Below are 25,459 nucleotides of genomic sequence, written 5' to 3'. Positions count from 1 at the left end.
ATCTTGAGATCTCACGGGATACAATTGAAGTGAATGCCATTACTCCAGATATATCATTATCCCTTCACAGCAAAAATCTGTCATCTGATACTATGAAACAGGTCCCATCTTTTGGTTCATTACCAACTACTAAGGAAAATAAAAGTCACAAAATAAGGATTAAAAAATTAATTGATTCTAAAGGAAAGGAGCCATTTTCATATTCAGAATATGGAAATAGTTTTCTTGAAAAGACTTTTCTTAAACATGAAAAAATTCACATAGCAGAGAATAGATTTTCCTGTTCAGAATGTGGGAAATGTTTTACTCAGAATTCACATCTTGTTACACATGAGAGAACTCACACAGCAGAGAAGCCATATTCATGTTTGGAATGTGGGAAATGTTTTAGCCAGAAATCAAATTTGGTTAGGCACCAAAGAACTCACATGGGGAGAAGCTTTTTTCATGTTCAGAATGTGGGAAATGTTTTACAAAGAAATCAGATTGGTTTCAGCACCAAAGAACTCACACAAGGGAGAAGCCTTTTTGCTGCTCACTATGTGGGAAGTATTTTAGCCAGAAATCTGATTTGGTTAGGCACCAAAGAACTCACATGGGGGAGAAGGCTTTATACTGTTCAGAATGTGGGAAATGTTTTACAAAGAAATCAGATTTGGTTAAGCACCAAAGAACTCACACAGGGGAGAAGCCTTTTAGCTGTTCAGAATGTGGGAAATGTTTTAACGAGAAATCAAATTTGGTTAGGCACCAAAGAACTCACACAGCGGAGAAGCCTTTTTCCTGTTCAGAATGTGGGAAATGTTTTAACTGGAAATCAGATTTGTTTAAGCACCAAAGAACTCACACGAGCGAGAAGCCTTTTTCCTGTTCAGAATGTGGGAACTATTTTGTGAGGAAATCATCTCTTCTTAGTCACCAAAGAACTCACAGAGGGGAGAAGCCTTTTTCCTGTTCAGAATGTGGGAAATGTTTTACAAAGAAATCACATTTGGTTCATCACCATAGAACTCACACAGGGGAGAAGCCTTTTTCCTGTTCAGAATGTGGGAAATGTTTTAACTGGAAATCAAATTTGTTTAAGCACCAGAGAACTCACACAGGGGAGAAGCCTTTTTCCTGTTCGGAATGTGGGAAATGTTTTGTGAAGAAATCTTCTCTTCTTAGTCACCAAAAAACTCACACAGGGGAGAAACCTTTTTCATGTTCTTAATGTGGGAAATGTTTTCTGCCGAAATCAACTCTTAATAAACTTCAGGGAATTCATACGGGGAGAAGCTTTTTTCATGTTCAAAATGTTGGAAATATTTTAACTCAAAATTGTATCTTCTTAAAGGTGTTGACCACTACTAGGACAACCCCTTGTCATTCCTCATGTTTGGCCATGTTAAAAAACACTCATTGTACGAGAATGATCAGTAGTAAATATATTAAAGAGCCATGTCAGACTGAGCTGCCATCATGGACAATCTTTCGCTAACTAACTTTGCAGCTAATGAGATGACCTTATGGGAGCTCTAGCCAGAATGGAGTCATAAAATGACATCAGAGCCATTAGCAGGTATGGTTGGCATACACAAGGGTTAATAGGAGTAGCTACAGTGCATTGTGAGAGTAAATAATGGTGTCATATGGTAGTAAGTAGTGTCTGTGATGAGGACAATACAGTAGTCAATATGTGAAGAGTTATGTGAGTAACTAGCATAAAAAGAGGAAAAAATATTATCTACATGCCCTCACAAATTCTCCAATAGGTAAGTTACGGATGGTATTAGCCGTGTGTGAACTAGTAGCATGTAATTCTGCATTACATGCTACTAGTTCACACACGGCTAATACCATCCGTAACTTACCTATTGGAGAATTTGTGAGGGCACGTAGATTGTGTTCGACTGAAATTTCCTTCCATTCAGAATGTGGAGTTATATTTGATAGGTTGAAGCAGAGCGGGTCCTCTAATAAATCTCTTAAGAGGGCTTTATTTATTTCTACTAAAAAATCAAGATCAGATTTGTTGAGGGATAATAAACCAGGATTAGATGATAAAAATCAGCTTACAGTCTCTACCCCATATAGACTGGATTTTATTAACATAAAAAAGGCTTTTCTTAAATATGTACCTATGTTGGGACAGGATCCAATTCTGAAGGAAATTCTGTCAAATGGTGTGAACGTTGTAGCTAGAAAATCCACAAATTTGGGCAATTTGCTATCACCAAGTCTGTAGATCACCCCTAGAAGCAGAAATATGGGGCTCAGCACAGTGGGCTCATTAAGGTGTGGTACCTCCAGATGTAATCTGTGCAGATATATGGCTAATTGTAAAGAGTTTTCGGATAATAATGGTAAAATTTATAAGATAAAACATTTATAAACTGTGCAAATATTATGTTGGGTGTTCATCACGTAAGTTAAAGTTAAAGAAACGATTAGCTGAACATATTTCTGCTTCTGCCCCTGTGCAGACTACTGATCGCTATAGCAATAAAAGACCTAGCGCTAGTTTATCAAAACAGTTCTCAGAAGTGCATGGAGGTGATTTGTCTACGTTGTCCGTGAGGGGCATAGAGAGAATTAACAGAGCGAAGCGAGGTGGTGATTGGTTTGCTGCACTATTATCAGCTGAGGCTAAATGGATCCTGCTTCTTGATGCTCGTGCACCGAAAGGTTTAAATTATAGATCAGATTTGCAATATATAATGTAATATGGGTTTTTTTCTGCAATACTCAGCTATTTATGTCTATTGTGATTTATTGCTGTTTTTGCATGTATTCATTTATGTCTGCAAACACATATTTCTTATTTATATGTTAGTTTTGTTTAGCAACATTAATTGCTTAGGTCTGACTAAAGGGCCTGTCACACTAAGAGATATCGCTAGCAATATCGCTATAACTTGTGACGTTATAGCGATATTGCTAGCGATATCGCTATGTCTGATACTTACCTACAACCCGCTCCCCCGCTGCTTATCGCTGATCGCGCGAGAACAGGCTGGACTGTTTCTCGTCGTCAGCTTCCTGCAGCGCTTCCTGCTGTGATGACGAGCGACGCGTGGAGCCGGGCGGGAGGACGCAGGATCGCCTGGTGTGACTGGTAAGTAGCGACCCCCGTCCCCAGCGATGTCGCTGGTGAGATCTGCCTGTGTGGCAGCTCACTAGCGACCACTTAGCGATGCACCAGCGATCCTGACCGCGTCATATCGCTGGTCGGGATCGCTGGTACATCGCTAAGTGTGACAGTACTTTAAGGTGGAGCTAATTAATTACCTGAAACTGGGTGTTCACTCTGCAGTCTCCTCATGTATTCATTTATTTAAGCTTCCTAGTTCTGATAAGATATACCTATGACTAAGGACATGTAATATCTGTCTGAAACGCGTAAGGTAGCCTTGCCTGTCATGGTGGCTGATTAATATGATTTTAAAACCTTCCCAATAAATGTGAGTTTTGTCTTTTTTCACTGATTTTGGTGCAAGAGACCCCTCTTTTTTCCTTTGGATTTATAGCGCCAGTTGAACCGCACTGGACATCTCCTGGCATCAGACCGCTTATGGACTATATGGACACTGAATATAGGCTGAATATTTTTCCCTCTTTTTTTGCTATTTACTTCTGGCGTTTTTTTTGTGCCTCCGTGTCAATGTGCGGTCTTTTGAAAATACCTTTGTGCAGTTAGATTTTGGACGATTATCCTCTTTCTTCGTTGCATTCTTTCAACATGGATTTAACCACAAAGGTTTTGTTTAATAATGAGGATAGACTTAAAAAACTGGATTCTATGTTCTCCAACAAATCTAATTCTGATTATTCAGCTGGCACAGACTTGGATAATATTTTGTTTGATCTGGAAAAAACTATGCTACAAAAACTGAGGACCTGGTGGGATTCAACTATTTTGCAAAAATATGTTGCTAGATCAATGATCCCTAGAGGTCTGAGAATCAGGAAAATACCAACATATCCTTTTCCAGAGTCATTTATGACTGAATGGATTAAAATTCTTACGGATTATTCATTGCAACTAATGAAACTTATTATTAAAGAGGAAACTAATCAGGTCATTGAGTTGGAAAAATCAATTACAGAATATCATAATCCACTGAAGGATTTTGCTGGGAACCCTGAAGTCAGGGCCAAAATGATAAATTGCTGTATAGAATTAATAAAGAAGAGGAGAAGATTATTAGTATTAAGCATAGCAAATTTTCATGTGATTGTATTGATTATGAAACAAATAAAGTTTATAATTGGAAGTCTCCAAGAAAAATCAGACTTATTCTTAAGAACAAGAAGGGTCAATCTCCAAATAAAAGAGTGGAGTTTGTTACAGATCAGGAGACAGCTGGTGACACTACTGATCTCTCAGAAGTGGATACTAACCCCCGACCCCTCCATCTGCTGGAGTGCCCAATATAGGGGTACCGTCAGCGTCAAAAAACGGAGATGGCATAGGGCAGGGAAGAGGCACAGGGGGAGAAAAAAGATCCCCCAAGAGACAGTCACATCAGATATTAGACAAAGCTTTGTCTGAGGTGTCTAATTACTCCGTGATTAATCAGCAAATATATGTACTCACACTCCGATGAAAGTGTTGGAGAAAGGAATCAAGTTTGCACTCAGTGTTCGTGCCAATATGTGACAAACTATTAAAGATGTCGATAAGTTTGTCTGCTTGTTAGCAGTGAAAGAACACTTTCATTAATCTGTGGCGGCTTCTGCTCCTATGTCAGCATCTATGGCTGATCCGGTGTCTGAATTTCCTGTTATTCCACTATCTAGGACTTTGACTGAACAGATCGCACCTAAAACCTCGATGGACCTTGATACTAATCGGAGGATTGTAAAATCTATGGAACTAATACCGATACAAACTCCTAATCCAGACTTTTATCCTGTCTCAGCAAGGGTCCCCGTCATGGACAGCTTTCAGGATGTGTTGGGGAAGGAAATAAGAGAGATCCTAACTACTGACATAGGAGCTGCAAACAATCTAACAAAAGCGGAAAAAAAGGCTTTAAAGGATTTATCGTGTGATCCTAAGGTTGTGACCAGCCTTGCGGATAGAGGGAGGCTCTCTGGTTATCTTGGATAATACCTTATATGAGAGAGAAATTCAGAGAAGCAGGAGGATCGGGAAGCAGTCAGCGTCCTTACTTCTCAGGAACCAGTACCAGGCTCTCACGCAGGAAAACGATGAAGAAATACATCAGGATAAGACTTTGCCAACAAACAGCAACCTTGTACGCCTTCAGAGTCCTCCTGAATGGAGAAAGAAAAATGTTGTGAAGAAGAAACGGAGAGTGGTGGTCATGGGGGATTCCCTGTTGAGAGGAACAGAGGCCGCTATCTGCAGACCGGATATATCTTCAAGAGAAATGTGCTGTCTTCCAGGTGCAAAAATTAAAGATGTGTCTGACAGGATATCAGGACTCTTCAGACCTACAGATGACTACCCATTCCTGCTACTACATGTGGGGACAAATGACACCGCAAGAAACGACCTGGAAACCATCTGCAGAGACTTTGAAGACTTAGGCAAGAAAGTGAAAGAACTGGGAGCGCAGGTGGTCTTCTCTTCCATCCTCCCAGTGGATGGCCATGTAACAAGGAGGTGGAATAAGATTCTGCAGGTGAACAACTGGATACGTCGATGGTGCCGTCAGCATCGATTTGGATTTCTGGATCACGGAGTTAACTACTTATACGATGGACTACTTGCTAGAGATGGGGTGCACCTTACGAAGACTGGAAAGCATGTATTTGGATGTCACCTTGCTACACTTGTAAGGAGAGCTTTAAACTAGAACAACATGGGAAGGGAAGCAAAAGACCAGAAAAAGCCATACACCTGACAAATGCTATTGAGAACTCTGCTATTAGAAGTGGAAAGGAAGAACAAAGACGAAAGAATCTAATTAATAAAAATATTGGAGAAAGAGAAACCAATCACAAACTAAAATGTTTCTATACTAATGCACAAAGCATGGGCAACAAACAAGGAGAATTGGAACTACTAACACAGGAAAAGAAATATGATGTCATTGGAATCACTGAAACTTGGTGGGACAATACACATGATTGGAATACAAGACTAGAAGGATACAACTTATTTGCAAGAAACAGACTTGATAAACGAGGAGGGGGTGTCGCATTGTATGTTAGAAACGCGTATATCTGCACAGAGATTGAAGCTTCAGAGACTGGAAGTTCTGTGGAAACTGTTTGGGTAAGAATACAAGGACAGAACAATGGAAAGGACACCATTGTAGGCATTTACTACAGGCCGCCTGTGCAAGCTGAAGATATGGATGAACTCTTTATGCATCAAATGGCCAAGTTCTCCAAAAAATATGACATAGTTGTCATGGGAGATTTCAACTATCCAGACATTTGTTGGGAATCTCTCTCAGGCAAAACTAACAGGTCAAGGAAATTCTTATCCTCTCTTGCTGACAACTTTATCTTCCAAAAGGTAAGGGAGAAAACAAGGGGAACTGCTACCTTGGATCTAATCCTTATAAGCAGGGAGGAAATGGTTGAGGAGGTAAAAGTGGCTGGGACCCTAGGAGGTAGCGACCATGCTATTTTAGAATTTTGGATAACTAGAGGCGGAAGACCTGTGAAGACTCAAATGTCAAGGTTAGATTTCAGAAAGGCAGATTTTAAGGGATTCAGAAAGAGAATTGGAGGGATCCAAAGGCTGGATATCCTTAAAGACAAAAATGTCCAGGAAGGATGGGAAATCTTGAAAAATGAAATTCTCAAAGCACAGTTGTTAACAATTCCGAAAAGAGGAAAGAATAGGAAGCATTTAAGGAAACCAGGATGGATGAACACAGAACTTAAGCACATGCAAAAAAGGAAGAAAAAAATGTTTATAAAATGGAAAGAGGGAGGCATATCTAAAGAAGAATATAATGCTGTCTGCAGAACCTGCAGGGCACAAATCAGATTAGCTAAAGCTGAAAATGAATTGAGGCTTGCAAGAGATGTCAAAAGCAATAATAAAGGATTTTGGGGATATGTCAAAAGTAAAAGAAAAGTCAAAGATGCTATAGGATTTTTACAGGATGAAAATGATGAAATGGTAAGACAGGATGTTGAGAAGGCTGAACTTTTTAATTCCTATTTTGCATCTGTTTTCTCTCAGAAAGGAAATGTAACATCAACTGTTCTTCACTGTCCTATTAAGGGAATAGTAGAATCCAGGATATCTATAAACAGAAAGATAGTGAGGAAACACTTAGCTAACCTAAATGAATTCAAGTCTCCAGGTCCAGATGAATTACACCCCAGAGTACTGAAGGAGATAGCAGAAGAAATTTTTGAACCCCTCTCCATAATCTTTGAAAATTCTTGGAGAACAGGAGAAGTGCCAGAAGACTAGAGAAGAGCAAATGTTCTTATCTTCAAAAAGGGGAAGAAGGTGGACCCAGGCAACTATAGGCCGGTGAGTCTGACTTCTATACCAGGAAAGATCTTTGAACAAATTATTAAACAACATGTATGTCAATACCTGGATAAGAATGAGGTGATTAAACAGAGTCAGCATGGGTTTGTAACTAATAAGTCATGTCAGACTAACTTAATTTCCTTCTATGACGGTATCACTGATTGGGTGGATCAAGGAAATGCTGTAGATATAGTATATCTTGACTTCAGCAAAGCATTTGACAAAGTCTCTCATACAATCCTTATTGAAAAAATGACTAAGTATGGAATGGACAAGGTAACTGTTAGGTGGATTCATAACTGGCTTAGTGATCGGACCCAAAGAGTGGTCGTAAATGGCTGCACATCTAGTTGGAAGAATGTCTCAAGTGGGATACCACAGGGCTCTGTCCTGGGCCCTGTATTGTTCAACATCTTTATCAACAATTTAGATGAAGGAATTGAGGGTAAACTGAATAAATTTGCTGATGACACAAAGCTAGAAGGGATAGCTAATACTAGAGAAGAGAGAGAGAGGATTTAAAAAGATTTAAATAAACTGGAGAAGTGGGCAGCAACTAACAGAATGGTTTTTAACAGGGAGAAATGCAAAGTACTACATCTGGGCAATAAAAATGAAAAAAGCATATATCGAATGGGAGGAATAGGGCTAAGTGACAGCACATGTGAAAAAGACTTGGGTATACTAATAGATCACAGACTGAATATGAGTCAACAGTGTGATGCAGCAGCAAAAAAGGCAAATGCAATTCTAGGATGTATTAACAGAAGCATGCAGTCTAGATCACGTGAAGTCATTATTTCCCTCTACTCCTCTTTGGTCAGACCTCATCTGGAATATTTTGTCCAGTTTTGGGCACCACATTTTAAAAAAGACATTAACAAACTGGACCAAGTTCTGAAAAGAGCGACCAGAATGGTGACCGGTCTGCAAACCCTGTCTTATGAGGAAAGGTTGCAGGATTTGGGAATGTTTAGTTTGCAAAAGAGAAGACTGAGAGGAGACTTAATAGCTGTCTACAAATATCTAAAGGGCTGTCACATTGTAGAAGGATCAACTTTATTCTCATTTGCACAAGGAAAGACTAGAAGCAATGGGATGAAACTGAATGGGAGGAGACACAGATTAGATATTAGAAAAAACTTTTTGACAGTTAGAGTGATCAATGAGTGGAACAGGCTGCCACGAGAAGTGGTGAGTTCTCCTTCAATGGAAGTCTTCAAACAGAGGCTGGACAGACATCTGACTGGGATGATTTAGCGAATCCTGCTTTGAGCAGGGGGTTGGACCAGATGGCCCAGGAGGTCCCTTCCAACTCTACGATTCTATGATTCTATGAGTATGCTATCAGATTGTAATACTTACAGAAAGTTGGGCGCTGATCCTACATCAGAAATTAATGGGAAATTGAGATGTTTATTAGGTGAAGGGGAAGCTTTGGGCATTTTTCACAGAAAAATGATTGATTATCTTGTGTCTGAAAACCCTGTGTGTGCTATTTTTCATGGCCTGCCTAAGGTGCATAAAGAGGTATTTCCCCCTGCCTTCCATCCTAGTGTGGCGGGCATAGGATCTTGCACAGAGAGACTATCTACCTGGCTGGATGAGATTCTGCAGCCATTTGTTAAGAGAACAGTGGGTTATATCAAAGACACGAAACACTTATTACAAGCACTGTCAAATGTGTCTTGGTCCAAAGATTCGATTTGGGTTACCTGTGATGTTGAAGCCCTATATTCCCATATTCCCCACCATGTAGCCACTTGGAACACTAGGGGGATCTTAAGGCTTCCCACACGGAGTACATTCTACAGGTTGCAGACTTTCTGCTTAAACATCACTTTTTTAGTTTTAATAAGCAGTTTTATATTCAGGTGTGTGGTTGCCCTATGGGATCATCTTTTTCACCATCTTTGGTGAATTTATATATGCCATGGTGGGAAGAGACTTATATTCATTCGTCATTTAACCCTTTCTGTGACAAAATTTGCTGGTACGCCAGATACTTAGATGATTTGGTGATTATCTGGCGTACTAACTCACAACATGATGTACAGATGTCTTGTGTGGATAAAGATATCTGAATGATAACCCCCTAAATTTGAAATTCAAGGTGGATATTCATAAAAATTCTGCTCCTTTTTTGGATGTTTTTCTACATGGAGATGATCAGACAGGTTTGATCACCACTGCTTTATATAGAAAATGTCAGGAACACCGCACTGCACTTGCTCACTGAGCCAGGGCGCGTGTCCTGAGTACAAAGACTGTGCACAAAGATACCTGCGGAGCGCGCAGCAGTGGTGACAATGCATGCTCCAGGACCTGAATCACGTGACTGCTGGGGGCGTGGCCTAAGCTCCACAGAGCTAGGAGCTGCAGGGAAACTCCTAGAAGGGTAACTACAGGACAATGTTACCAAGGAGCATAGACAGAGACAGACACCAGATCAAGCCGGGTCAAAGCACGAGATAGCAGGACAGTACCAAAGGGCTTAGACAGAAATAATAGTCAGGACGTAGCAATAGATCAGAAAACCAGAACAGGTATTAGACAGTACAATAGGGGTAAACTGTAACGGAGTAACGATAGCCAAGCCAGGAGGTCAGAACCAGAAAAGACAATGGTACCAAAAACGAGAGACGGAGTACAGAGTGAAGGAACAAGCCGGGTCATACACGGGAAGCAAACAAACAAAGCAGAGTACACACACACCAGGGGTCAGACACACCAGAATAGCAGTATAACTGACAGAGAATGCCAGTATGGAGTGAGCATAAATACCCCTCCCAGATCCAAAGAGAGGCCGGCAATGTTAACCCTGTCAGAACAGGACATTAACCATGTCCTAACCATGACAGTACCCCCCTCTTAATGGGGGGCCACCGGACCCCCAGGTTTCTCAGGGTACCTGGCATGAAAAGCCCGCACCAGTCGATCAGCGTGCACCGAACTGGCCGGAACCCACGATCGATCCTCAACGGAATATCCCTTCCAATGGATAAGGTACTGAAGTCTCCGGCGCACCCACCGCGAATCAATGATGCGCCCTACCTCGTACTCCAGTTGACCCTCTACCAACACTGGTGGAGCCACGGATGAGGGATCTTCTCTAACTGTCCTCACAGGTTTTAATAGGGACCTGTGGAAGACGTTAGAGATTTTGAAGGAAGTGGGCAACTGTAATCTGTATGCCACCGGGTTGATCACCTCTACAATCTTGTATGGGCCAATAAATTTGGGGCCCAACTTCATAGAGGGTATTTTAAGTTTGATGTTACGAGTGGACAACCAGACTTTTTCTCCCACTGTCAACGCAGGAACCACCCCCCTCCTCCTGTCTGCAAAATGTTTGAACTTCTTCTGGGATTTGGAGATGTTCCCCTGTACCTCCTTCCAGAGGGTTTTTAATTGTTGTATCATCCCCTCGGCACCAGGGCAATCCGAATCCATACGAGAAAATTCCCCAAACTGCGGAACAAACCCATAATTGACCAGAAAGGGAGGCTTTCCGGTAGACTGATTAACCCGACAGTTGAATGCAAATTCTGCCATGGGCAATACCTCACACCAGTCTTCCTGTCTGGAGGAGGCCAGGCATCTCAGAATCTGCTCCAATGACTGGTTGGTGCATTCCGTTTGTCTGTTAGATTCCGGGTGATAGGCAGAGGAGAATGACAACGTGACCCCCAACTTCATACAAAACGCTCTCCAAAACCTGGCCACAAATTGCACACCCCTGTCCGACACCACGTTCACAGGCACTCCATGCAGTCGAACAATGTGCTGTATAAACAAATGAGCCAAGGTTTCAGCAGATGGTAACGCAGGTAATGGCACAAAGTGGGCTTGCTTAGAAAATCTATCAACCACTACCCATACCACTGAGTTGCCCTTGGAAGGTGGAAGGTTAGTGATAAAGTCCATGGACAGGTGTGTCCATGGTTTATCCGGAATTGGCAAAGGCACCAATTCCCCGGCCGGCCAGACCTGAGAGCTTTTAGAGCGCGCGCACACCCCACAAGTATTCACAAACCTTTTTATATCAGTACCCATAGAGGGCCACCAAAAACCCCTAGCTACTGCCCCCCGGCTAGCTGCAATACCAGGGTGTGCACTTAACATAGAGTCATGAAATTCTTGGAGGAGTGTGGGACGGAATTGTTCGGGTACAAACAATTTACCTGGGGGTTTATTCCTGGGAGCTTGTGCTTGTGCTTCCAGAATCTCTCTCTGTAACTCAGAGGAGATTTCGGCTACAACCACTCCCGGTTGAAGAATGGAGGAAGGAGGTTCTGGAGGGGACACAGAATCAAAACTTCGGGATAAGGCATCTGCCTTTACATTTTTAGACCCTGGTCGGAACGTGATGGTAAATTGAAATCGAGAAAAAAAAAGTGCCCACCGAGCCTGTCTGGGGGTCAATCTCTTAGCAGACTCGATATAGGCCAGGTTTTTATGATCAGTGACGACCGTAATGGGATGAGCGGCCCCCTCCAAAAAATGCCTCCATTCTTCAAAGGCCAATTTAACTGCTAACAGTTCCCTGTTACCGACATCATAGTTTCTCTCGGCCAACGAGAACTTCTTAGAGAAAAAGGCACAGGGTTTGAGGTTAGTCAGGGTAGAGGGACCCTGTGACAATACTGCCCCCACCCCCACCTCCGAAGCGTCAACCTCGACGATAAAAGGTCTTGACGAATCGGGTTGTACCAACACAGGGGCTGTAGTAAAACACTTCTTTAATGCCAGGAAGGAATTTTTTGCGGCCACAGACCAACTTTTTACAGCTGCCCCTTTAAGAGTGAGGTCCGTCAAGGGTTTTACCACCTGCGAGAACCCTTTAATGAACTTCCTATAATAATTAGCGAAGCCCAGAAATCGCTGCAACCCCTTCAGGTCATGAGGCTGCACCCAATCTGTAATGGCCTGAACCTGCCCTGGATCCATGCGGAATCCCTCCCCGGATACAATTACACCCAGAAAAGACAGTTCTTGCATAAAAAATGAGCACTTCTCCAGCTTAGCATACAAATGGTTCTCCCGGAGTCTCATAAGCAACGTACGCAGATGATGCAAGTGTGACTGACTGTCCTCAGAGTAAATCAAGATGTCATCCAGGTAAATGACTACATAACGTCCAATCAAGTCAGAAAAAACAACATTAATAAAGTTCTGAAAAACCGCAGGAGCATTAGTGAGGCCGAAGGGCATAACCAGGTTTTCAAACAGCCCCTCAGTTGTCAGGAATGCTGTTTTCCATTCGTCCCCCTCCCGGATCCTCTATAAGGTTATAAGCCCCTCGTAGATCGAGCTTAGAAAACCATTTGGCCCCCGTGAGTTGATTGCATAGATCAGGAATCAACGGGAGAGGGTACGTGTTCTTAACAGTAATTTTGTTCAGTTCTTGAAAGTCGAGGCACGGTCGCAACCCACCATCTTTTTTCTTTACAAAGAAAAACCCCGCTGCCACGGGTGAGACCGAGGGCCGAATATGCCCCTTGCGAAGGCTTTCTTTAATGTACTCTTTCATAGCTTGGCGCTCAGGCCTGGACAAATTAAACAAACGAGCCTTGGGTAATTTGGCTCCAGGTACTAAATCGATAGCACAATCATATGGTCTATGTGGTGGGAGCGCCTCGGCCTCGCTTTCGGAAAACACATCTTTAAGGTCTCTCAGGTACTCCGGAATACCCTCCAGACCGACAGATGACACAGATACAGATTTTATCGGATTGACAAAAGGAACCGGGTTACAACACAGACCATTATCATTACATCCCCAACGGGTGATCTTCCCCTTCACCCAATCAATAAGAGGATTGTGGCGTTGCAACCAGGGCATTCCCAATACCAGTCCTGCAGGCAGATTATTCATAACGAAACAACTTAAATTTTCCACATGAGTGGAACCCACTTTCATAGAAAAAACTTCAGACATAAATCAAATTCCATCCCGGGTAAGAGGGGATGAATCCACAGCCACAATTTTAACAGGGTCTTTTAACCTGACTGTCCCTATCTTATTAAGAGTCACAACTTGGGCATCAATCAGAGTAATGGAGGAACCACAGTCAACAAAGGCGGTGGTCATAACAGGACCGCCAGCAATTTCCAATTCAACCTGGAGGACCATTTTTATACGTGAGAAAAAATGTACCTGGGAGTCTGGACAACCTCCTCGATTGTTGCCCAGACTCAGTCATTTCTCTGAAGGTTTCTCTGAAGAAGGGCAGGAGGGACAATTCTTTTTCCAATGTCCAGAGGCTCCACAGTAAAAACATAGTAGGTTGTCTCTGCGGTGCCTTCTCTCTTTCTCCTTAACCGAGACTGACCCAACGTTCATGGGCTCAGATACGGGTGAAGTGTCACACAATTTGGGGTACAAGGGAGACTCTTGTTGCATCATTCCTCTAGCACGGAGTCTCCGGTCCATACGGACCGCCTGCATCATGGCGTCCTCCAGGGTATCAGGAGGCAGATGTAATGCCAGAGCGTCCTGCAGATGGTCAGAAAGGCCCCTGCGAAACAACCCCCTCAGGGCGGCGTCATTCCAGGATACTTTGGCGGTCCAACGTCTAAACTCTGAGCAGAACCATTCAGCAGAGTGCCTTCCCTGTGTCACACTCATCACCATATCCTCTGCCAGACGCACTCTATCAGGCTCGTCATAAATGTGCCCCAGAGCCTCAAAGAACAAGTTCACTGACATACGTTCAGGAGCAGAGGAAGACAGAGAGAAAGCCCATGCATGCGGAGCCCCCCGAAGTAGGGAAATAATGACCCCCACCCTCTGGAACTCATCCCCGGAGGAGCGGGGCCTTAGAGAAAAAAAAAGCTTGCATCCTTCTCTGAAAGACCTGAACTCCTTTTTATCCCCTGAGAAGGGATCGGGCAATTTGACTGGAGATTCGGGGGACGCTAATGACACATCCCTACCCCCAGAACTAGAAGCCCCTGCATCGACAGCCCCCTGCACAGTAACCACCAACTGTTGCTGGGTATGGGCCATTGTGCGCTGTTCCACATTGAGTTTATGGAACATTTGGGTCAGGTGCTTGACCTGATCAGCCAAGGCTTGTATGGGATCCATGAGGATAACACACGCTTTTTTTTTCCTTCAGAGGAAAAAAAACTGAAACGGTCAGTTATAATGTCAGGAACACCGCACTGCACTTGCTCACTGAGCCAGGGCGCGTGTCCTGAGTACAAAGACTGTGCACAAAGATACCTGCGGAGCGAGCAGCAGTGGTGACAATGCATGCTCCAGGACCTGAATCATGTGACTGCTGGGGGCGTGGCCTAAGCTCCACAGAGCTAGGAGCTGCAGGGGAACTCCTAGAAGGGTAACTACAGGACAATGTTACCAAGGAGCATAGACAGAGACAGACACCAGATCAAGCCGGGTCAAAGCACGAGATAGCAGGACAGTACCAAAGGGCTTAGACAGAAAGAATAGTCAGGACGTAGCAATAGATCAGAAAACCAGAACAGGTATTAGACGGTACAATAGGGGTAAACCGCAACGGAGTAACGATAGCCAAGCCAGGAGGTCAGAACCAGAAAAGACAATGGTACCAAAAACGAGAGACGGAGTACAGAGTGAAGGAACAAGCCGGGTCATACACGGGAAGCAAACAAACAATGCAGAGTACACACACACCAGGGGTCAGACACACCAGAATAGCAGTATAACTGACAGAGAATGCCAGTATGGAGTGAGTATAAATACCCCTCCCAGATCCAAAGAGAGGCCGGCAATGTTAACCCTGTCAGAACAGGACATTAACCATGTCCTAACCATGACAGTACCCCCCTCTTAATGGGGGGCCACCGGACCCCCAGGTTTCTCAGGGTACCTGGCATGAAAAGCCCGCACCAGTCGATCAGCGTGCACCGAACTGGCCGGAACCCACGATCGATCCTCAACGGAATATCCCTTCCAATGGATAAGGTACTGAAGTCTCCGGCGCACCCACCGCGAATCAATGATGCGCCCTACCTCGTACTCCAGTTGACCCTCTACCAACACTGGTGGAGCCACGGATGAGGGATCTTCTCTAACTGTCCTCACAGGTTTTAATAGGGACCTGTGGAAGACGTTAGAGATTTTGAAGGAGGTGGGCAACTGTAATCTGTATGCCACCGGGTTGATCACCTCTACAATCTTGTATGGGCCAATAAATTTGGGGCCCAACTTCATAGAGGGTATTTTAAGTTTGATGTTACGAGTGGACAACCAGACTTTTTCTCCCACTGTCAACGCAGGAACCACCCCCCTCCTCCTGTCTGCAAAATGTTTGAACTTCTTCTGGGATTTGGAGATGTTCCCCTGTACCTCCTTCCAGAGGGTTTTTAATTGTTGTATCATCCCCTCGGCACCAGGGCAATCCGAATCCATACGGGAAAATTCCCCAAACTGCGGAACAAACCCATAATTGACCAGAAAGGGAGGCTTTCCGGTAGACTGATTAACCCGACAGTTGAATGCAAATTCTGCCATGGGCAATACCTCATACCAGTCTTCCTGTCTGGAGGAGGCCAGGCATCTCAGAATCTGCTCCAATGACTGGTTGGTGCATTCCGTTTGTCTGTTAGATTCAGGGTGATAGGCAGAGGAGAATGACAACGTGACCCCCAACTTCATACAAAACGCTCTCCAAAACCTGGCCACAAATTGCACACCCCTGTCCGACACCACGTTCACAGGCACTCCATGCAGTCGAACAATGTGCTGTATAAACAAACGAGCCAAGGTTTCATCAGATGGTAACGCAGGTAATGGCACAAAGTGGGCTTGCTTAGAAAATCTATCAACCACTACCCATACCACTGAGTTGCCCTTGGAAGGTGGAAGGTTAGTGATAAAGTCCATGGACAGGTGTGTCCATGGTTTATCCGGAATTGGCAAAGGCACCAATTCCCCGGCCGGCCGGACCTGAGAGCTTTTAGAGCGCGCGCACACCCCACAAGTATTCACAAACCTTTTTATATCAGTACCCATAGAGGGCCACCAAAAACCCCTAGCTACTGCCCCCCAGGTAGCTGCAATACCAGGGTGTGCACTTAACATAGAGTCATGAAATTCTTGGAGGAGTGTGGGACGGAATTGTTCGGGTACAAACAATTTACCTGGGGGTTTATTCCTGGGAGCTTGTGCTTGTGCTTCCAGAATCTCTCTCTGTAACTCAGAGGAGATTTCGGCTACAACCACTCCCGGTTGAAGAATGGAGGAAGGAGGTTCTGGAGGGGACACAGAATCAAAACTTCGGGATAAGGCATCTGCCTTTACATTTTTAGACCCTGGTCGGAACGTGATGGTAAATTGAAATCGAGAAAAAAAAAGTGCCCACCGAGCCTGTCTGGGGGTCAATCTCTTAGCAGACTCGATATAGGCCAGGTTTTTATGATCAGTGACGACCGTAATGGGATGAGCGGCCCCCTCCAAAAAATGCCTCCATTCTTCAAAGGCCAATTTAACTGCTAACAGTTCCCTGTTACCGACATCATAGTTTCTCTCGGCCGACGAGAACTTCTTAGAGAAAAAGGCACAGGGTTTGAGGTTAGTCAGGGTAGAGGGACCCTGTGACAATACTGCCCCCACCCCCACCTCCGAAGCGTCGACCTCGACGATAAAAGGTCTTGACGAATCGGGTTGTACCAACACAGGGGCTGTAGTAAAACACTTCTTTAATGCCAGGAAGGAATTTTTTGCGGCCACAGACGAACTTTTTACAGCTGCCCCTTTAAGAGTGAGGTCCGTCAAGGGTTTTACCACCTGCGAGAACCCTTTAATGAACTTCCTATAATAATTAGCGAAGCCCAGAAATCGCTGCAACCCCTTCAGGTCATGAGGCTGCACCCAATCTGTAATGGCCTGAACCTGCCCTGGATCCATGCGGAATCCCTCCCTGGATACAATTACACCCAGAAAAGACAGTTCTTGCATAAAAAATGAGCACTTCTCCAGCTTAGCATACAAATGGTTCTCCCGGAGTCTCATAAGCACCGTACGCAGATGATGCAAGTGTGACTGACTGTCCTCAGAGTAAATCAAGATGTCATCCAGGTAAATGACTACATAACGTCCAATCAAGTCAGAAAAAACAACATTAATAAAGTTCTGAAAAACCGCAGGAGCATTAGTGAGGCCGAAGGGCATAACCAGGTTTTCAAACAGCCCCTCAGTTGTCAGGAATGCTGTTTTCCATTCGTCCCCCTCCCGGATCCTCTATAAGGTTATAAGCCCCTCGTAGATCGAGCTTAGAAAACCATTTGGCCCCCGTGAGTTGATTGCATAGATCAGGAATCAACGGGAGAGGGTACGTGTTCTTAACAGTAATTTTGTTCAGTTCTTGAAAGTCGAGGCACGGTCGCAACCCACCATCTTTTTTCTTTACAAAGAAAAACCCCGCTGCCACGGGTGAGACCGAGGGCCGAATATGCCCCTTGCGAAGGCTTTCTTTAATGTACTCTTTCATAGCTTGGCGCTCAGGCCTGGACAAATTAAACAAACGAGCCTTGGGTAATTTGGCTCCAGGTACTAAATCGATAGCACAATCATATGGTCTATGTGGTGGGAGCGCCTCGGCCTCGCTTTCGGAAAACACATCTTTAAGGTCTCTCAGGTACTCCGGAATACCCTCCAGACCGACAGATGACACAGATACAGATTTTATCGGATTGACAAAAGGAACCGGGTTACAACACAGACCATTATCATTACATCCCCAACGGGTGATCTTCCCCTTCACCCAATCAATAAGAGGATTGTGGCGTTGCAACCAGGGCATTCCCAATACCAGTCCTGCAGGCAGATTATTCATAACGAAACAACTTAAATTTTCCACATGAGTGGAACCCACTTTCATAGAAAAAACTTCAGACATAAATCAAATTCCATCCCGGGTAAGAGGGGATGAATCCACAGCCACAATTTTAACAGGGTCTTTTAACCTGACTGTCCCTATCTTATTAAGAGTCACAACTTGGGCATCAATCAGAGTAATGGAGGAACCACAGTCAACAAAGGCGGTGGTCATAACAGGACCGCCAGCAATTTCCAATTCAACCTGGAGGACCATTTTTATACGTGAGAAAAAATGTACCTGGGAGTCTGGACAACCTCCTCGATTGTTGCCCAGACTCAGTCATTTCTCTGAAGGTTTCTCTGAAGAAGGGCAGGAGGGACAATTCTTTTTCCAATGTCCAGAGGCTCCACAGTAAAAACATAGTAGGTTGTCTCTGCGGTGCCTTCTCTCTTTCTCCTTAACCGAGACTGACCCAACGTTCATGGGCTCAGATACGGGTGAAGTGTCACACAATTTGGGGTACAAGGGAGACTCTTGTTGCATCATTCCTCTAGCACGGAGTCTCCGGTCCATACGGACCGCCTGCATCATGGCGTCCTCCAGGGTATCAGGAGGCAGATGTAATGCCAGAGCGTCCTGCAGATGGTCAGAAAGGCCCCTGCGAAACAACCCCCTCAGGGCGGCGTCATTCCAGGATACTTCGGCGGTCCAACGTCTAAACTCTGAGCAGAACCATTCAGCAGAGTGCCTTCCCTGTGTCACACTCATCACCATATCCTCTGCCAGACGCACTCTATCAGGCTCGTCATAAATGTGCCCCAGAGCCTCAAAGAACAAGTTCACTGACATACGTTCAGGAGCAGAGGAAGACAGAGAGAAAGCCCATGCATGCAGAGCCCCCCGAAGTAGGGAAATAATGACCCCCACCCTCTGGAACTCATCCCCGGAGGAGCGGGGCCTTAGAGAAAAAAAAAGCTTGCATCCTTCTCTGAAAGACCTGAACTCCTTTTTATCCCCTGAGAAGGGATCGGGCAATTTGACTGGAGATTCGGGGGACGCTAATGACACATCCCTACCCCCAGAACTAGAAGCCCCTGCATTGACAGCCCCCTGCACAGTAACCACCAACTGTTGCTGGGTATGGGCCATTGTGCGCTGTTCCACATTGAGTTTATGGAACATTTGGGTCAGGTGCTTGACCTGATCAGCCAAGGCTTGTATGGGATCCATGAGGATAACACACGCTTTTTTTTTCCTTCAGAGGAAAAAAAAACTGATACGGTCAGTTATAATGTCAGGAACACCGCACTGCACTTGCTCACTGAGCCAGGGCGCGTGTCCTGAGTACAAAGACTGTGCACAAAGATACCTGCGGAGCGAGCAGCAGTGGTGACAATGCATGCTCCAGGACCTGAATCATGTGACTGCTGGGGGCGTGGCCTAAGCTCCACAGAGCTAGGAGCTGCAGGGGAACTCCTAGAAGGGTAACTACAGGACAATGTTACCAAGGAGCATAGACAGAGACAGACACCAGATCAAGCCGGGTCAAAGCACGAGATAGCAGGACAGTACCAAAGGGCTTAGACAGAAAGAATAGTCAGGACGTAGCAATAGATCAGAAAACCAGAACAGGTATTAGACGGTACAATAGGGGTAAACTGTAACGGAGTAACGATAGCCAAGCCAGGAGGTCAGAACCAGAAAAGACAATGGTACCAAAAACGAGAGACGGAGTACAGAGTGAAGGAACAAGCCGGGTCATACACGGGAAGCAAACAAACAATGCAGAGTACACACACACCAGGGGTCAGACACACCAGAATAGCAGTATAACTGACAGAGAATGCCAGTATGGAGTGAGCATAAATACCCCTCCCAGATCCAAAGAGAGGCCGGCAATGTTAACCCTGTCAGAACAGGACATTAACCATGTCCTAACCATGACAGAAAACCTACAAGCGGTAATTCTACATTACATGCTACCAGTTCACACACGGCTAATACCATCCGCAATGTACCTACTGGAGAATTTGTGATGGCACGTAGATTGTGTTCGACTGAAATCTCCTTCCATTCAGAATGTGGAGTTATATTTGATAGGTTGAAGCAGAGCGGGTCCTCTAATAAATCTCTTAAGTGGGCTTTATTTATTTCTACTAAAAAATCAAGATCAGATTTGTTGAGGGATAATGAACCAGGATTGGATGATAAAAATCAGCTTACAGTCTCTACCCCATATAGTCTGGATTTTATTAACATAAAAAAGGCTTTTCTTAAAAATATACCTATGTTGGGACAGGATCCAATTCTGAAGGAAATTCTGTCAAATGGTGTGAACATTGTAGCTAGAAAATCCACAAATTTGGGCAATTTGCTATCACCAAGTTTGTAGATCACCCCTAGAAGCAGAAATATGTGGCTCAGCACAGTGGGCTCATTTAGGTGTGGTACCTCCAGATGTAATCTGTGCAGGTATATGGCTAATTGTAAAGAGTTTTCGGCTAATAATGGTAAAATTTATAAGATAAAAACATTGATAAACTGTTCAACAACTTATGTAGTGTATTTAGCCAGCTGTGAAGCATGCAGCAAATATTATGTTGGCTGTACATCACGTAAGTTGAAGAAACAATTAGCTGAACATATTTCTGCTTCTGCCCCTGTGCAGACTACTGATCGCTATAGCAATAAAAGACCTAGCTCTGGTTTATCAAAACAGTTCTCAGAAGTGCATGGAGGTGATTTGTCTACGTTGTCCGTGAGGGGCATAGAGAGAATTAACAGAGTGAAGTGAGGTGGTGATTGGTTTGCTGCACTATTATCAGCTGAGGCTAAATGGATCCTGCTTCTTGATGCTCGTGCACCGAAGGGTTTAAATTATAGATCAGATTTGCAATATATAATGTAATATGTTTTTTTTTTTTTTTGCAATACTCATCTATTTACGTCTATTGTGATTTATGGTTTATTGCTGTTTTGCATGTATTCATTTATGTCTGCAAACATATATTTCTTATTTATATGTTAGCTTTGCTTAGCAACATTAATTGCTGAGGTCTGAATAAGGTGGAGCTAATTAATTACCTGAAACTGGGTGTTCACTCTGCAGTCTCCTCATGTATTCATTGATTTAAGCTTCCTCGTTTTGATAAGATATATCTATGGCTAAGGACATGTAATATCTGTCTGAAACGCGTAAGTAGCCTTGCCTGTCATGGTGGCTTATTAATATGATTTTAAAAACTTCCCAATAAATGTGAGTTTTGTCTTTTTTCACTAATTTTGGTGCTGGAGACCCCTCTTTTTTTCCTTTGGATTTCACTTACTGTAGCACTTACTGTAATGCTTCTTCCCTGCTTGCTGTCCATGTGGTACTGATGCTGCACACGGTTGTCACACGTGTGCCACAAGTATTACACACATGGACATCTCCGGTACCAGAAATATCAGGACGTGTGAAACCGGCCTTATACAGAGTTCTCTTTAAATGACGAATATTTCTTCTTGAAACTCATCTGACAGAAAATATTGGTGCTTAGGATAGTATAGATTGTGAAGTCTCCGAGACCCATACTCTAATTACCCCAGAGAGGTTTCACCACTAGTTACTCATTTATTACTGATGGAGACTGTGGAGTTTGATCATTTCAGTAGTTCCTAATCAGGCCCCATTATTAATATCTGACGTGTGTCACTTTATGTGGTGGTAAGTTTGGAATTCTTCACAAAGGATAATAGAAAACAAATGGATCTTACAAATTATTTTCCAGCTTCGCACTATACCCTACATACGGTTGTACTCTACTGTCTGGGCACATGGCAGTGATCAGAAGGGAAGGAGCGCCATTTAGCTTTTTGAATGCAGATCTTGCTGGAATAGTTTGCAGACACAATGTATTAGGTGCACTGTTCATGGTCACCTGGCAGCTCAAAAGATGTCCACCATGAACATGCTTGGCTCTATCTTCTCTGCTTTCCATATCCCAAGGATTGCCTAGCTCATCGCCCTTTAACACCCTTACATGGAATCTGAACTTACACTGGGACCCCTAGGCTTGGACCATGGTGTTACCTGCTATTCTGTGGTGTTAGATGGCAAGAAGAATAGTCAGGTAGCTGGGTCAGAACCAGAAGGACAGAATCAGAAGACACAAGAGTAGTCAGTAAACGGGCCACGGTCACAGCAGGAAACAAATACACAAGCCGCAAGCTGAGCACAGAGGACTGAACCAGAGGAGAACAGCGCTGTATCTGGCAGATTCCGGCCATATGCTTTGCGCTTTAGTAGGGTGTGGTACTTTCCAATTGGCTGAAGTAGGGAGCAGATTACTCCAGCTGGACAGCAGGAACAGATCCCAGATGAGATTGGACACCATATGCAGAAGCCCTAATATAACTAAATGACAGAAAACCAGAATAGTAGAAATCCCCATAAAGTGATTCCATTTCATAAATTAATTCACTGAGGGCTATAATCCTTAGGAGGAGTGAATATTTTGACTCCACAGCCACTTTCTGGGAATTAACACGCAGTGGATGTTGGAGAATGAAAATTACACATTTGCCATTTTATTACCCAGCACATAGTGCCCAGATTGTGCTCCAGGAGACACCGCAAATTAAGTGGATTCTCCTCACTATAATATTGTTAAATACAGGGATCCTAAATGTTGTTTGCGCACACTGCAAGACTCCGAAGTGAGAGCGGATTTTGCTGGATTGGTTTATAGAAACTTTGTTGCTTTTCAGCAGCCTTTGAGCCACTAATAGTGTGGGAACCTCTGTTTTTTCCAATGACAGATGATGGACCTGAGTGGGGACTTGTTTTTGTGAGATGAGAATTGGTATCACTTTCGCCTACATAACATTGATTGGTTTCTTTTTATTCGATATTTGGGAGGCAGAATGAACAAACAGTTGAACACCACACACTACTGGTTCATCCAACAAGGTTTTCTATTAGACTGTGAACTGTCATTGACTTGGTAAATAATTTAAGCTTTTACATAGCTTGCCATTTTTATGGACAGTTTAAGTAGAAATGCTCAAAAATATAAAACTCAAGGATATTTTATTAAAACATAATTGTTTTTATCTTAGCAGAAGACTGTACCAGGAGATCAGAGGGACAGCTGACATCTTCAATTTTTAAATCTGATGATCTTGAGATCCTACAAGATACAACTGAAGTGATTGCTATTACTCCAGATATACCATCATCCATTCGCAGCAAAGATCTGTCATCTGATCCTATGAAACAGGTCCCATCTTCTGATTCATTACTGACTAATAAGGGAAATCAATGTCACAAAAGAGGCAATAAAAAGCAAACTGCTGCTAAAGCAAAGAAGTCATTCTCATGTTCAGAATGTGGGAAATGTTGTGCATATAAATCACATTTTGTTATCCACCAAAGAACTCACACAGGTGAGAAGCCCTTTTCCTGTTCAGAATGTGGGAAATGTTTTATCAGTAAATCAGATTGTGTTAAGCATCAGAAAATCCACACTGGAGAGAAGCCTTTTCCATGTTCAGAATGTGGGAAATGTTTTAAAAAAAAATCAAATTGTGTTAAGCATCAGAGAACTCACACAGGGGAGAAGCCTTTCTCATGTTTAGAATGTGGGAAATGTTTTAGCAGGAAATCAAATTGTTTTAATCACCATAGAACTCACACAGGGGAGAAGCCTTTTTCCTGTTCAGAATGTGGGAAATGTTTTAAGCAGAAATCAGAGCTTGTTATTCACCAGAGAACTCACACAGGGGAGAAGCCTTTTTCATGTTCAGAATGTGGGAAATGTTTTAGCATTAAATCAGTTTATGTTAATCACCAGAGAACTCACACAGGGGAGAAGCCTTTTTCATGTTCAGAATGTGGGAAATATTTTAACAATAAATCAGTGTGTGTTAATCACCAGAGAACTCACACAGGGGAGAAGCCTTTTTCATGTTTAGAATGTGGGAAATGTTTTAGCAAGAAATCAAATTGTGTTAAGCACCAGAAAACTCACACAGCGGAGAAGCCTTTTTCCTGTTAAGAATGTGGGAAATGTTTTATCCAGAAAGCGCTTCATCACCATCAGAGCAGTCACACAGAGGGAGAAGCCATTTTCATTTTCTTAGGCCGGGGTCACATTGCTTTATGGCAGTCCGTTAGATGGACTGCGTTACACTGCAGCATAACAAGGTGTAATGCAGTCCGTTAACGCTGCCATTAACCCCCATTATCGGGCGCATCGCGACGCATGCCGTAAAGCCGCATGCGCTCGCGGTGTGCCGTCATTCAGTGACTGAGCCTCGGACGCGGGCTGCAGCGTCTGAAGCTCCGTCACTGCTAGCACAGATGAATCACCTGCGCTAGTGGGTATAGCATAATGCGATTGCGTTATGCGATACAGTTAACGCAGCCCATCAAAGCTACGCATTGAACAGGCTGGGTTAACGCAATATGAACCTGGCCTTAATGTGGAAAATATTTTACTTGGAAAACAACTGTTGATAAACATCAGAAACGTCACATAGGGGAGAAGCCTTTTTATGTTCATAATGTTGGAATAGTTTTAACCAAAATTAAATCTTCTTAAATGGGTTGTCTCTTGTCATTCCTCATGTTTGCTGACAAAAGGATAAAACTAAACCTTATTAGTTCCAAATGTAAAACTATACCCATAATTCACCCCCTGAAGGTTAGTCGGTAGGTGACTAATAGAAAAAACATATATCCCACATCTCAGTATATAGGGTGAGGTGACGTGTACACACTCACTCTCCAGGCCTCTCATTTCTACGGGTTTCATAGTCCTCACCAAAGGCGACTCATCAGAAAACTATTTAAAATTGACCTATATTCAAGCGAGACTAGACAAAAAAAAAAACTAAAATCATGTATTGTTATCCGAAACAGTAAGAAAACTAGCCCCATATTGGCAGATCCCAGACCTCAGACTATATACTGTGTAAGTTTATAAGCCCCTCCAGTGTCAGGAATAGATAGTATGTCATTGGAAGCCAATTATGTTAATAACCCCTCTGAAAATTTTTGCATAAATGGCTTGGGAAGGGGAGGCAATATCTGTTATGTTTACAGGAAAAAGCCCAGAGGAAACTCTTCTTTACTAAACAAACTTATTTTGAACTTAATAACCAATCAAGTAATAGACTTGACTTGCTTTCAGTCTATTAGCTTTGGAGA

The 25,459-nt window shown here is 43.5% G+C and overlaps 1 protein-coding gene across 1 annotated transcript in view; it reads left to right on the top strand.

The window, feature by feature from the left end:
- LOC141082297 (uncharacterized) overlaps positions 1-25,222 on the top strand; it is a 105,692-nt gene extending 80,470 nt beyond the window's left edge. The window contains 2 exon segments of the mRNA XM_073566249.1: positions 616-1,205; positions 23,782-25,222. Of these exon segments, the coding sequence (XP_073422350.1) occupies positions 616-1,205; positions 23,782-24,305 (1,114 nt within the window). The 3' untranslated portion in view covers positions 24,306-25,222.
- Positions 25,223-25,459: the final 237 nt, after the last annotated feature.

This window comes from Dendrobates tinctorius, unplaced genomic scaffold (genome assembly GCF_039654945.1).
Source record: "Dendrobates tinctorius isolate UK_male_01 unplaced genomic scaffold, ASM3965494v1 ptg000017l, whole genome shotgun sequence".
NCBI classification, from domain to species: Eukaryota; Metazoa; Chordata; class Amphibia; order Anura; family Dendrobatidae; genus Dendrobates; species Dendrobates tinctorius.
Note: the sequence above shows the minus strand (reverse complement) of the source record. Positions and strands in the feature narration are given on the sequence as shown.